The sequence below is a fragment of the Harmonia axyridis genome, chromosome 3, assembly GCF_914767665.1.
Source record: "Harmonia axyridis chromosome 3, icHarAxyr1.1, whole genome shotgun sequence".
Taxonomy (NCBI): Eukaryota; Metazoa; Arthropoda; class Insecta; order Coleoptera; family Coccinellidae; genus Harmonia; species Harmonia axyridis.
Genome location: NC_059503.1, coordinates 1513643 through 1525650, shown reverse-complemented (window position 1 = coordinate 1525650; position 12008 = coordinate 1513643). Strand labels below are relative to the sequence as shown.

At 33.0% G+C, this 12008-nt stretch overlaps 3 protein-coding genes and 1 non-coding gene across 5 annotated transcripts; 2 read left to right on the top strand and 2 right to left on the bottom strand.

The window, feature by feature from the left end:
* Positions 1-1861: 1861 nt before the first annotated feature.
* On the bottom strand, positions 1862-1933 carry Trnaa-cgc. Its single transcript has one exon. It is a non-coding gene; the product is annotated as a tRNA-Ala (tRNA).
* A 94-nt stretch (positions 1934-2027) lies between these two features.
* LOC123676638 (myotubularin-related protein 10-A) lies at positions 2028-6422 on the top strand. Its single transcript, XM_045612714.1, has 8 exons — positions 2028-2274; positions 2334-2376; positions 2431-2723; positions 2780-2904; positions 2959-3193; positions 3277-3643; positions 3701-4041; positions 5337-6422. The coding sequence occupies exons 1-8, from the start codon at positions 2212-2214 to the stop codon at positions 5781-5783; spliced, it is 1914 nt and encodes a 637-aa protein (XP_045468670.1). The 5' UTR covers positions 2028-2211; the 3' UTR covers positions 5784-6422.
* A 3-nt stretch (positions 6423-6425) lies between these two features.
* Positions 6426-9302, bottom strand: LOC123676637 (polynucleotide 5'-hydroxyl-kinase NOL9). Its single transcript, XM_045612713.1, has 4 exons — positions 7964-9302; positions 7458-7910; positions 6824-6957; positions 6426-6763 (listed from the first exon to the last, which is right to left on the bottom strand). Exons 1-4 carry the CDS (start codon positions 9187-9189, stop codon positions 6525-6527), a joined length of 2052 nt encoding a protein of 683 aa, XP_045468669.1. The 5' UTR covers positions 9190-9302; the 3' UTR covers positions 6426-6524.
* Positions 9303-9594: 292 nt separating this feature from the next.
* On the top strand, positions 9595-11920 carry LOC123676636 (recQ-mediated genome instability protein 1-like). 2 transcript variants are annotated; one of them, XM_045612711.1, is made up of 5 exons: positions 9595-10104; positions 10172-10489; positions 10558-11005; positions 11057-11477; positions 11718-11920. In XM_045612711.1, the coding sequence occupies exons 1-5, from the start codon at positions 9741-9743 to the stop codon at positions 11820-11822; spliced, it is 1656 nt and encodes a 551-aa protein (XP_045468667.1). In that variant the 5' UTR covers positions 9595-9740; the 3' UTR covers positions 11823-11920. The 2 variants fall into 2 exon arrangements, with proteins under 2 accessions (XP_045468667.1, XP_045468668.1); XM_045612712.1 differs by having other exon boundaries at positions 9947-10088.
* The last annotated feature ends 88 nt before the right edge of the window (positions 11921-12008 follow it).

Sequence of the window (12008 nt, the reverse complement as noted above, 5' to 3'; positions counted from 1 at the left end):
GATCGACTTCAAAATTTGATATTATGAAGAATTTTGTATGCTGAATGCCTATTCGCAATCAATTCCTCCCTAGAATACCCCAAAATTGTGTTATTTCGAGTTTTGTAAGAGAATTTAAAGTGGGTTTGGTCTGCCCTCTGGTGGCATAAATCTGAAACTTGTGAATGGGAATTAAGATGCCCCCCAACAGTTGTATGAAAACTGTGCTTTTATGGTGTAGAAAAATTTTTCTGGTAAGAATGGATGCCTAATTCGGATTCTACGACCCCAAAACCCTCTAAACTATCATAAAATGGTTGAATTCGATCGGTCGATTTTTTCGGAAAAACCAAGACTATAACCTTGGATATTTTTTCGCCAAAAAAAGTTTTTGGTTCAGATCGACTCTAAAATTTGATATTTCGAAGAATTTTTTCTGCTGAATCCGTTTTTGCAATCAGTTCCTCTCTAGGAGTCACCAAAATTGAGTTATTCCGAATTTTGTGGGAAAATTTAAAGGGAGTATGGTCTGCCCTCTGGTGACATAAATATGAGGCTTGTAATATGAGTGTGCCTGCCCCACAACTGAGACTTTCCAGTTCTGTAAAAACTGTGCTTTTGAGGTGTAGAAAAAATTTCCTGTTAAGAATCAATGACAAATTTGGAATCTACGACCTTGAAACCCTCTAAAACTATCATAATATAACCTTGGATAGTTTTTCGCCAAAAAAAGATTTTGATTCAGATCAACTTCAAAATTTGATATCAAGAAGAATTTTTCACGCTGAATTTCCATTTGTAATCAGTTCATCCATAGAATTCCCCAAAACTGAGTTAATTGAAGTTTTGTGGAAGGGATTTTTTCAAGGGGGTTAGGTCTTCTCGCTGATGGCAAAAATTTGTGGATTGTAAACTGGGCAAGCATAGATTTACATGTCCCAAAATTGAGACATTCCTTTGAATAAATTTCAACAATTTTTTTTTGATGAATTACGGTTCATATATGTTGTCGGATCATCTTCAAAATCTGAGATCTTGAAGAATTTTCCATGCTGAATACTAACTCGCAATCAGTTTTTTTAACATAGTTCAAAACTGAAATATTCCCAATTTCACAAGAAAATTATGATGTAATTATTATGTAGAAACACTTCTCTGCTAAGAATCGATACCTACTTCGGCATCTACAATCTGAAAACCCCTCAAATAACGCAGAAAACATGTTTCTGGCCTATTACAGAACTAATAACAATCGAATTATGTCAGTTTTTCCTAAAAAAAATTAAAAATTTGAATCAGTGAGCAATTTGGCTATACCTAGGCCATCTACCATTATACTGAAGTAATTATTCCCGCGGCCAAATACGTATAGATTCCTGTGATACTTTCCCCCTCACCAATAACGGGTTCGAGCTACTCTTCCTAGATGACACCAGTGAGTTCTAGAAGAAAATGTGATTCGATGCTAATGGGATCCATACACGCTCAGTTTTCCTGTGCAGTTTTTATCACAAACTGTTATTGCCAAACTGTTAAGTTCTCGGTGGTTTTTATTGCGTACGTTTGCCTGAACAAAAGTTGAAATTTTTCTCTAATGAACTACTCAGTAAGTCCTTCATTGAGGGTTACCACAGTCCACAAGTTGCCGTATAGTTCAATTCACAACTTCGGCGCACACAACGCACAAGATTCTACTGTACAAATTTTAGAGAATAGAGCCTTAACTTCAGTTTTGATAATTGCATTATTTTTCTATCTTATCTTTGCACCAGCTGAATAGTTAAACTGAGAGTGTATGGGCCACTTTACATGTCTTTCGGCGAATGACAGATGAAAAATCATAAAATTAAAATTAGGATCTTATGAATATCAAAAAAAATCATGGAGGAGCTGGGATTTGAACCCAGGACTTTCAGCATGCGAAGCAGACACTCTACCACTGAGTTACACCCCCTTGTGATAACTTGTAGGAATTAAGATATTATAGTCATTTAATGCTGCTGAGGTGTATAAAAAAACTGTTACTAACCTTAAAGAGAAACAGAGAATTTCCATAAGTCATAGATATGATTTCATTTTTCTAACCTATGCCTTTTTCTGCAATTAATTGTTGAATTACTAATCCCTATTTATATTCGGGATTATTATCTAGAGGAATCCAATAAGATGGGCTGATTCATTTCAATATAAGACATGTAAACTAATTTCTTCCGGTATATTGATATTTAAGGTATGATAATGGGAGAGGCTAAAGACTCTGGCTTCAAAAGTTATATTGATGAAAGTGGACTTGAGGTAATAATTTAACTAATAGTTCTTAGCTTCAATGATCCATTATTCTTAATTTTTTCTAGTCCATATCCCTCAATGAAACCCAAAAAACGAAACTCCTTGTTGGTAGGTTGACTGAAGTGGTAATTGATGTATCGCGAATAAGTTTAATATTTTTAGGGGAAACTGTTGTATGCGAAGTTGAAAATATACTCATGTATAGACCTTTGAGTGATAAGAAGAAATCTACATCAGGGGTCTTAACAATAACCACATTCAAACTTTCTTTTGCTTGTGCTGAGGAAGAATCTGACTGGAGAGGGTATATTCAGCATAACAATTTGCTAGGACTGAACGATATCTGTTTGTCTTCCATTGACACTATTTATCAGGTTGGAGATAAAACAAAAAAAAAATTATTACCTGGACAGAATGTATCGGGAAAAGTAAAAGAGTTATTAATTGTTTGTAAAGTAAGTGTCGCAGACCCACTTTTAGACTTCCTGTTAATAATAATTATTAATTGCAGAATATGAGAACATTTGAATTCAACTTTAAGTATGCAGCTAAAGATGGGGGTAAAAATGTAGCCAATGTTCTACTTCATCATTGCTACCCTAAAAGGCACAGTTTATTATTTGCTTATGAATATGGGTAAGCTAGATCTATCAAAGTTTATTCAGTTATAAGGAATGCAATATTTTCCAGTGATCTTCCAAGTATGAAATGCTTATCTAGGGAAGCAAGACTGTTTCGAACAAAAGAAGATTGGAGATTAGAATACAATAGAACAAAATGTAAAAACTGGAGAATATCGGATGTTAATCAAAATTTTAGAACTTCTCATATGTTGGTAGAGTCCTTGATTGTACCCCAGTCTTTGACAGACTCAACCTTAACCCAGGCTGTTGAACATTTTAGAAATAGATGTGGACCCGTTTGGGTAAGATTCATAACCTCAATATTTCTGACAATTTATGAACTGTCTGAATTTTAACCTAACATTTTCATTTTTCTATAATGAAGGTATGGGGCACTCCATTAGGGGCAGCTTTAGTCAGGATGGCGGATTTACTTCCAACCATAACGGACCGCACTCAGGAAAATGCTTTACTGGAACATATAAGAAAAAGTCACCCCGATAAAAAACCCCCGTATCTAATTGATCTCGGCAAAGACTGCCCATCTCCCAAAGATGTTCACAACAGCTACGTGAAACTACGAGATTTGTGTGTACCTGACAGCACCAGACAATTCAAACAGCAAGATTACAAGTTTTATGGACTTCTCGACAATTCACGATGGTTGGCCTATGTTTCTACTTGTTTAGGGAAAGCTGTCGAGGCGGCAGAGCAATTAAGTGTTCATAATTCAACTGTTGTTCTGCAAGAAGGTAATTAGGAAGGTTGTGATTCAGAGGATGCGATTTTTTTTCCTTTTTATTTTCCAGGAAACGGCACCGATATGAATTGCGTGATATCGAGCCTGATCCAGATCATTCTGGATCCGTTATATCGATCAAAGTACGGCTTTCAGTCGTTGATTCAAAAAGAATGGGTAGCTATGGGTCATCAGTTTGCTTTTCGCATGGGCCACATTCTAGACAAGGAGGTGGAATTCTGCCCTCTCTTCCTACTTTTCCTGGACTGTGTCTGGCAATTATTGCAGCAGTTTCCCGTCGCCTTCAAGATTAGCGAGACCTATCTGACCACTTTGTGGGATTCGGTTGGGATATCCATATTTGACACCTTCTTATTCAACTGCGAGCATGATAGAGTAGTGGCAGAGCAAGTGAGTTGATTTTTACTTAACAATCACAGAATACAAATACTCAAGTGAAGCGAAATGAAATGTCATTAAAACACAGAGATCTGACACTTCCAACAAAATGTCATTTGTCACTTTTTGATAAAATTTTCTTGAAGAAACTTAAAAAGTCTATAAAAATGATAAATGGAGAAGGTTCAATTTTCTCTTTTGATTCATATGCACCAAATCATGATATCCAAATTTAACAAAGAAATTCCCAATGATACTATTCTTATGAAATTTTCCGAAAACATTCCTCTTATAATTTTGCAAAGGATTTCTGATTATCAGTTTGATCCAATCATTGGTAAAACACAATTTCATTTAACGGGTGTTTTTTTTCGAGTTATGTAACTTTAAGTTGGCATTTCTATTCAAGATGTCGACCGATTTAACAGCTGTCAAGTGATTTATTCTCAGTTTGGTTTGGCATTCATCATGAATAGACTCACGCCTGAACAACGCTTGCAAATAGTGCAATTTTATTTCGAAAATAATGGTTCTGTGCGGAATACGTATCGCGCACTACGTCCATTAGCGATGAAGCGCACTTCTGGTTGAATGGCTACGTCAACAAACAAAACTGTCGCATTTGGAGTGAAGCTAATCCTCAAGTGTATGTCGAAACACCGTTACATCCAGAAAAACTGACTGTTTGGTGCGCTTTATGGGCTGGTGGAATCATTGGTCCGTAATTCTTCAAAAACCATGATGGCCAGAACGTTACAGTCAATGGTGATCGGTATAGAGCGATGATTACTAACTTTTTCATTCCTGAATTGAACAATCATGATGTCCAGGAGCTGTGGTTCCAACAAGACGGCGCAACATGTCACACAGCTCGTGCCACAATCGATTTATTGAAAGACACGTTTAGTGACCGCCTTATTTCACGTATTGAACCTGTGAATTGGCCTCCAAGATCTTGTGATTTAACACCGCTAGACTACTTTCTGTGGGGCTATGTAAAGTCATTGGTCTATGCGGATAAGCCACAAACCCTTGACCATTTGGAAGACAACATTCGCCGTGTTATTGCCGATATACGGTCACAAATGTTGGAAAAAGTCATCGAAAATTGGACGTCCAGATTGGACTACATCCGAGCCAGCCGTGGCGGTCATATGCCAGAAATCATATTTAAAATGTAATGCCACAAGATTATCTTGAGGATAAATAAAATTCATGTCAATCGAATTATCCATCGTTGTTTTATTGCAATTTAAAGTTCTATAGCTCTAAACAAAACACCCTTTAAATATTAAAATTTTCCACAGGGCCAGGACAAGTTGATATTGCGGAGTGTGTGGGATTGGCACAAGCAGTTTGGAGAAAGAGATATAGCGTTCTTCTGTAACCCCCTCTACCTAGACACATTCACAGAAAAACTTACACCACAGACTGGAATTTCTAGTCTGGGTATATGGAGCCAGTGCTATTTCCGTTGGCTGCCCGACTTGGAAATACGATGTGGGGGAAAACCCCAGATCGATCTGTGGACAAGGATGATCGTCTCGGAAGTATGGGAGTTGAAGGAGAAAACGGAAGGAAGAGAGAACGGAATGCACCTGAAAAATAGAGAGGAATACCTAAAATTGCTGAGTACAGTCAACAGTTTCTATCCATTTAGCCATAACGCGAAAGAGATGACCATTAACAATGTGCTACTTATTAATTCAGATGCTTTAGATACGCAGTCAATACTTAATATGAACACCGACTAATAATTGTGCCTAACGTCTTTTAAAGTTGTCTTATACGTTTGTGTACAGTATTCCATTTTTTTTCATTCCTTATATTTGAAAATTTTCTCTTTGGTTTTGAGATTATTTAGGACAAAATTTACTTTTTACCGAAGAAAAGAGTCGTATGTGATAGGTGCTAATCTCAATTTGTTGTATTTTTTACTTCCTTATATTTGAATCAGTCTTAAGTTTTCTTGATATATTTTCATACACAAACCGTAGTTTGAAGATTTTAAATTTGAGTATAAAATTCAAATTGTTTTTACTTTACCCAAATGTATATACATGCATGAATAATAACAATTGCTTTTTTCCAAAGTATTAAGCGAATTTCTGTAAATAGAGTTAGCTCTTAAATATTCCTTAAATTCCAGTTAGAGAAGAATTTTATTTTAAAAGAAAAAGTATTTTATTTACATTAATATATTCAGTAGACGTTTGAGTTGTAAATTTGTAAGTATTATTAGATGTTGTTATGTTACTTAAGAAAATGTTGTTTTGTAAATTGTTCTCAATTGTACCTAATTCATTTAAAACTTGAGTTTTTGAAACTTTTGTAAGCCAAAAATCAATTCAACTTGTATGCATTCTTTTCAATAAAATGAACGGGTGAGTTAAGAGTTGGTTTTAATAAAATCCATAAAAATTTACATTTAAAACTTATATATCAGCGAAATCCATCTCAAATAACAAAATTCAACATCAAAATCAAATTTTTTTTCATTTCTTGTGCGAATTGAAGGGTATCCTTGTACGTTTGGACATTTGAGCGAATCCAGTCAAGTCCGACACGAAAACGTAAGGGATGTGACCCACAACTCCTTCCTGGTTCATATAAACTGATGGTGGGAGGGTCAAACAACCCACTACGAGATGAGTTACTTTCTCTAAAACGTCCTTATTCACTGGAGTAATCAAAAGGATCTTTCTAGCAGAAGGATTGTGGCACCTCACAATTCCTAAAAAGTTGAACATTCAATAAAACTTCGATTAATTCATTTTAGATTCTAATTACTTACCCCATCCAAAACATTCAAAAATGGAATTTTCTTCGTTAGCAAGACAACATAAACCCACGATATTAGCATTTGCTGCTTCCACAGGAACATTAGAATTATTTCTATCTGTAATCGACACATCTATCAAGTCGACCCTGAAAAGATTCAAGAATCATATTTTAATTTAATTTTAAGATTTAATCATAAAGAAAATGTATGAAAAATATGTCCTATTTATGGATCAGACTTTTAAGAACGATAGACACTAATTTGACAAAAAATATATTAGAAATGAACTGGATTGAGCAAACTTGCAATGACGTCAATTTTAACTAAACACGTTAACCATTTGCATTTTGTTCCTTTATGTTTATTGTTTTATTACAATATTCGATATTTTTCACAATGAAATACCCTTGTTATTTTAAGAGTTTCAACAGATTCATTTTCTTTATGGAAAAGTTATTGGAAACTTGGGACGTTTGAAACAACATTGAATTTTAACTTCAAATACAATACCATAGTAAAAAAGTAATGAAGAAAAGTAGTTTTCACAATGAAATACTTATGACAATAAAAATGTTATTAGATCAAAATGATCTATACAAAAGAAAACAGCTACACCAATAATGGAAATAATTATTTCAACACTTACTCGAACATAGGAAGCCTATAATCCTGTAAAGTATTGCAGTTTTCAGTCATATTTTTTCCAAAATAAGACAATATGCACATTTCTCTCATCTGACGAGGTTGCAGAGTCCAACCGACATTTTCGTCTGTAGCTGAAGGAATATTTACAATTTCAAACGGAAAATTGAGTTTTAAATTGGAGTCAAATAATTTCACATATTCATTCAATGTTTTTTTGGCCATTTCTACTTTGAAATTTTTCTTTTTATTGGTACTTTCAATATAGACGATTTGGTTTGGTTGCAAGATAGCTACAGTATTAGAGATCAGGTGAAAGGCAATATCATCTATAAAACCCATTGTGTTGATTATAGTAGGGATATTGTCTATGTATAAACCTTTTCTTTTCAATTCTTGTATACACTCGATAAATTTATCAGGATCTGGTGCAATATTTATATCACTCAAAACGGACCTGTAAAATTTAATATTTCATAAGCATATTTTAAACTTGTATAGAAAACCTACCTGTCAGCTGTCTTCAGATGCGTATAATTGATACCCAACAATGGTTCCTCGATATTAAATACAGATAAAGTACTTGGTGCACTGAACTCTGACTGTCCAGGGTCTAAATCAACTACCCTTACAAATTTATATTTCTGTAATAAACAATTCACTGCATATCTTAAAAATGTGCTTTTTCCAACACCTTTTCCACCACAAATTAAAATTTTAGACTGTCCAGTAGCATTTTGAACTACTTTACTCCATTCCTCTGGTATATTAATGGTATTCCAATTACCTTTTGGATTTATTTCAACACAAGGGAAAGAAGTTTTTGTAGGCACAATCCACTGGGAAATATGCTTTTCTATGAAGTCCAGTGTGAAGTCATGTTTTTTCATAAACATCAATACACTACTATCTCTTCTCACCTCTAAATCTTTGAGTATTGGATGTTTTGACAACTTAGTAACAAGGGTTTTCATTTTACGTGATTCATCACAATAATTAGAAGTATTCTTTAAAGTGAGAAGTGCAGTTCCTTTAGGTGAATAAATACTATGTTTTTCCATAGAATTATTCAAAGCATATCCTAAGATATTTATTTTCCCATGTAAAACTTTCAAATCACAGAATCCAAATATTTTTAGAGTTTGAGAATATTTCAAAATTACAATGTAATCTTTATCACATTCGTGTATTTCACATCCTGAATCAGCTGTATCCGAATCTGATTCTTCATCAATTTGTGAATTTTCTATCAATTCATTTAGTGTTGACTCTATACTATCATTTGAACCATCACTTTTTTCTTCCAACGACAAACTATTTTTTTTTTTGAACGATTCAACAGCTTTATCACTGACAATAAAATTATTATCTTCATCATTAATTTCATCTGATGTATCTTTGAAGAATTCGCTCAATAAACTACTAGAATTTGAAATAGCTGTGTTTATACTTGAGTTACAGTATTCTTCGCAGTCGCTTATGCCATTAGAAAGATCATTGTCAAAATCACTTTTTCCATCAGATTGAATTGTTTTTTCTTCATGTAAAGAAACTGATATTTCCGAAGTATCACTGGCATCACTAGGCTTCATTAGTTTGGCACGTTTTCCTGGTTTGAACAATATTGACTTGCGTTTTTTTCTTCTTTTATTCCGTTTTTCTGGGGCACTTTCATTGTAAGAAACTTTATTATTACTTTTCGATTTAATCGACTCTTTTCTGAATAATTGCATCATTTTTATTCAAGAAATTAATTAATTTGTCTCAAAAATAACTAACTTTTCATTCTAAAATATAATGTTTACGTCTTTTTGAATTTAACCTATTTTCTTCGCTCATAGAAAATTCATGTTTTTAATCATAAACAAAGTTATAATATTGATTTCTTTTTTTTTCTTTAACCACAATGTCAACTCAAGTTTTGACTGAATTTGTTAATGCAAAAATTGTCAAATTCATCAGCTATGAATGAATGAATTAAATGAAAAATTAGAATTGAATCCAAAGCAATGTCTTTAGATGGTTCTGGTTAATCAAGATCAAATAATTATTTTGAAAAAGAAAAGATAGTAGTTAGAATGACAGTAGTTCTAAAATTTAAAATATTTATTTACTGTCAAATATCTAACCTATAAAAATATTTATTTGTTTTCAAAAAATCCATAAACACCTTCTGTACGAATCTCAATATATAGTATTTCATCATTTTGTCTGTACTATGTTTAAGTTTATTGTTATATAGTAACATTAAAATGAATATTTAGAAAAATCAAATGCAAATATCAGGATGCAAAACGAACTCCAATCTCTAAAAACTATCTTTGACTCCAATAATATACCTATCTCATTAGATTGGTTGAGAGAATGTATTGATTGGTGTAAAAGTGAGGTATTGAATTCTAATTATACACTTGATCAGCTCAAAAATGCTATACATGACCAATGGCTCAATTTAGACTTGCGAGACATAGAAACAAAAGTTTTACCTCCAGGTTTGTCAGATAAACAGTATATGGTATTGAATGGAAATTTTTCCTTGCAATTGATGAAAATAGTAGATATTTCAAAACCAAAATATTGGCAATTGCAGCAAATTAGAAAAGAGAATGTCTTAACTAGACCTTCAGGAAATGAAGTAAGGGAAACTATAGGTAAACAGATTTTTGTGAAGGTTACATTAAAATACCTTTGCATGTTTCCGATTCAATTTATTTACAGGATCTGGCAAAAGAGTGCTACAGCTTACATTAACTGATGGAGTTCAATATGTCGAAGCAATGGAATATAAACCAATACAAATATTAAACATCAATTTAACTCCTGGTGTTAAAATTCGATTAAGTGGACCTCTTACAATAAGAAGAGGCCGTCTGATGTTACAAGAACAGAATATTAGAATACTTGGTGGTGAGGTTGAAGAATTGCTGATTCCAAATGCAGCAGAAAATGTTTTGGCTAGTGCTCTAAATTTGCCACTGAATAATAATCCTAATATCATAGATATGAAATTGTTAACTGTTGAGCAAGAATCAGAAAGTGAGTTTCCATTCTTTTCCAATTCTTTTATGGAATAAGAACTTTTAAAAATAATTCTTGTTTTATAGATGTTTTGAGTAAGAGTAATCCAAAACAGGATAAGAAAATAAATCATCCTATAACTTCCACAGTGATGAATCCAACAATTACAAAAAATGCACCAAAAAGTCAGAACACTAACAATTTTAGTACGGCTAGTACAGCAATTCAAGATGATTTCCCTACTGATGAAGACATGGAACTGTTAATGATGGCAGAAAATAATGGAATGGTTGGAAAAAATGATGCGAACAGAACCTTTCAAAGTATAAATAAATGTGAAGAGCCTACTGATGAAGAAATGGAGCTACTTATGGAAATGGAAAAAGAACATGTCCGAAATAATCGGAATATTATTAACAAAACACCTGATTTGTTCGAGGATGATTTTGATCCCGATCAAATTGAGGAGTTGATTGAAAAAAAAACTCTCGAAATCAAACAGGAACCCAAACCTGGAACCTCATCAAACAAAAGGTTTGCTATAACATTTTTCAGTTAAATATACTAAATAAACATATCTTTTAGAAAATTGTCTCCATTGAGGTCAGAACCGTTGAAGAAAGTAGTAGTAGCAGAACAAGCCAGTCAATTTGGGGACTTTGTCAACGAAGATTTGTTTGCAGATTTGGACTTGGAAGGTTTACAAAAGAAAGAAGATGCAAAACTGACTGTTAGCAAAGTGGTTGAGTTGAAAACAAAAATCAGAAATAATTGTGCTGGTTCCTTCAGAATCAAAGCTAAATTCAAAGCCATTGAAAAAAAAGTTACTGTGCAAGGGGATGAATATAAAGCAGAAATGAGAATAGAGGATGACAGTGATGATATGGTGTGTAAAGTACACAGCGATATTATTTCTAAATGGGCAGGACTTACCCCAAATGAAATGTTAGATCTGAGGAAGAGTATTTTATCTGGGAATGTAGAATTCAAGAATAAAGTGCAGAATGTGAGTAGAATATTGCTTCTTATGAAACTTTGGATGATTATTATAAGAAAAGCTGTAAAAAAAATTCTTCATCGGTGAGTGGAATCCAATCATTTAAAACCACTCTTGTCTCAGAAATTAGGGTGATATAATAGCGCACAAATCTAGAAATTCTACATTTTAACTAATACCAGTAACTTATTATAGAAATATCCAAATATTGTAATATTCATTTTTAGTTAATGGCTGAATTTTTTCCAGATTCTTCAAGTTATTATGAAGAAAATATTGGAAGTTGACAACCTAATGGAAATTCAATTGAATGGTTGTGATTCTTTACCTATAATGAAGGAAATTTTTTATTGATTCTTCAAAGACTTCTTATATACTTTTTATAATATGTATAAGCCTAATAATTTATACAAAAGATGTTACCTATATTTATAATAAAAATTTTTATTTCTTATTGTACTCCTTTACTATTATCAACCTCAATGTTTCAAAAAAAAAAAAAATGACTAAGGAATCAGGTCAAGTAATTGGAATCAAAGA

What these genes read in the sequence shown, in the direction of transcription:
- LOC123676637 (XM_045612713.1), bottom strand. Translation starts at nt 9,189, where the DNA reads ATGATGCAATTATTCAGAAAAGAGTCGATTAAATCGAAAAGTAATAAT. An exon ending in TATAGGCTTCCTATGTTCGA is followed by an intron (nt 6,958 to 7,457) that starts GTAAGTGTTGAA and finishes GAATCTTTTCAG; the next exon opens with GGTCGACTTGATAGATGTGT. An exon ending in TTTTGAATGTTTTGGATGGG is followed by an intron (nt 6,764 to 6,823) that starts GTAAGTAATTAG and finishes TCAACTTTTTAG; the next exon opens with GAATTGTGAGGTGCCACAAT.
- LOC123676638 (XM_045612714.1), top strand. Translation starts at nt 2,212, where the DNA reads ATGATAATGGGAGAGGCTAAAGACTCTGGCTTCAAAAGTTATATTGAT. An exon ending in TTGATGAAAGTGGACTTGAG is followed by an intron (nt 2,275 to 2,333) that starts GTAATAATTTAA and finishes AATTTTTTCTAG; the next exon opens with TCCATATCCCTCAATGAAAC. An exon ending in AAAAACGAAACTCCTTGTTG is followed by an intron (nt 2,377 to 2,430) that starts GTAGGTTGACTG and finishes TAATATTTTTAG; the next exon opens with GGGAAACTGTTGTATGCGAA.
- LOC123676636 (XM_045612711.1), top strand. Translation starts at nt 9,741, where the DNA reads ATGCAAAACGAACTCCAATCTCTAAAAACTATCTTTGACTCCAATAAT. An exon ending in TGTTGAGCAAGAATCAGAAA is followed by an intron (nt 10,490 to 10,557) that starts GTGAGTTTCCAT and finishes CTTGTTTTATAG; the next exon opens with ATGTTTTGAGTAAGAGTAAT. An exon ending in GGAACCTCATCAAACAAAAG is followed by an intron (nt 11,006 to 11,056) that starts GTTTGCTATAAC and finishes CATATCTTTTAG; the next exon opens with AAAATTGTCTCCATTGAGGT.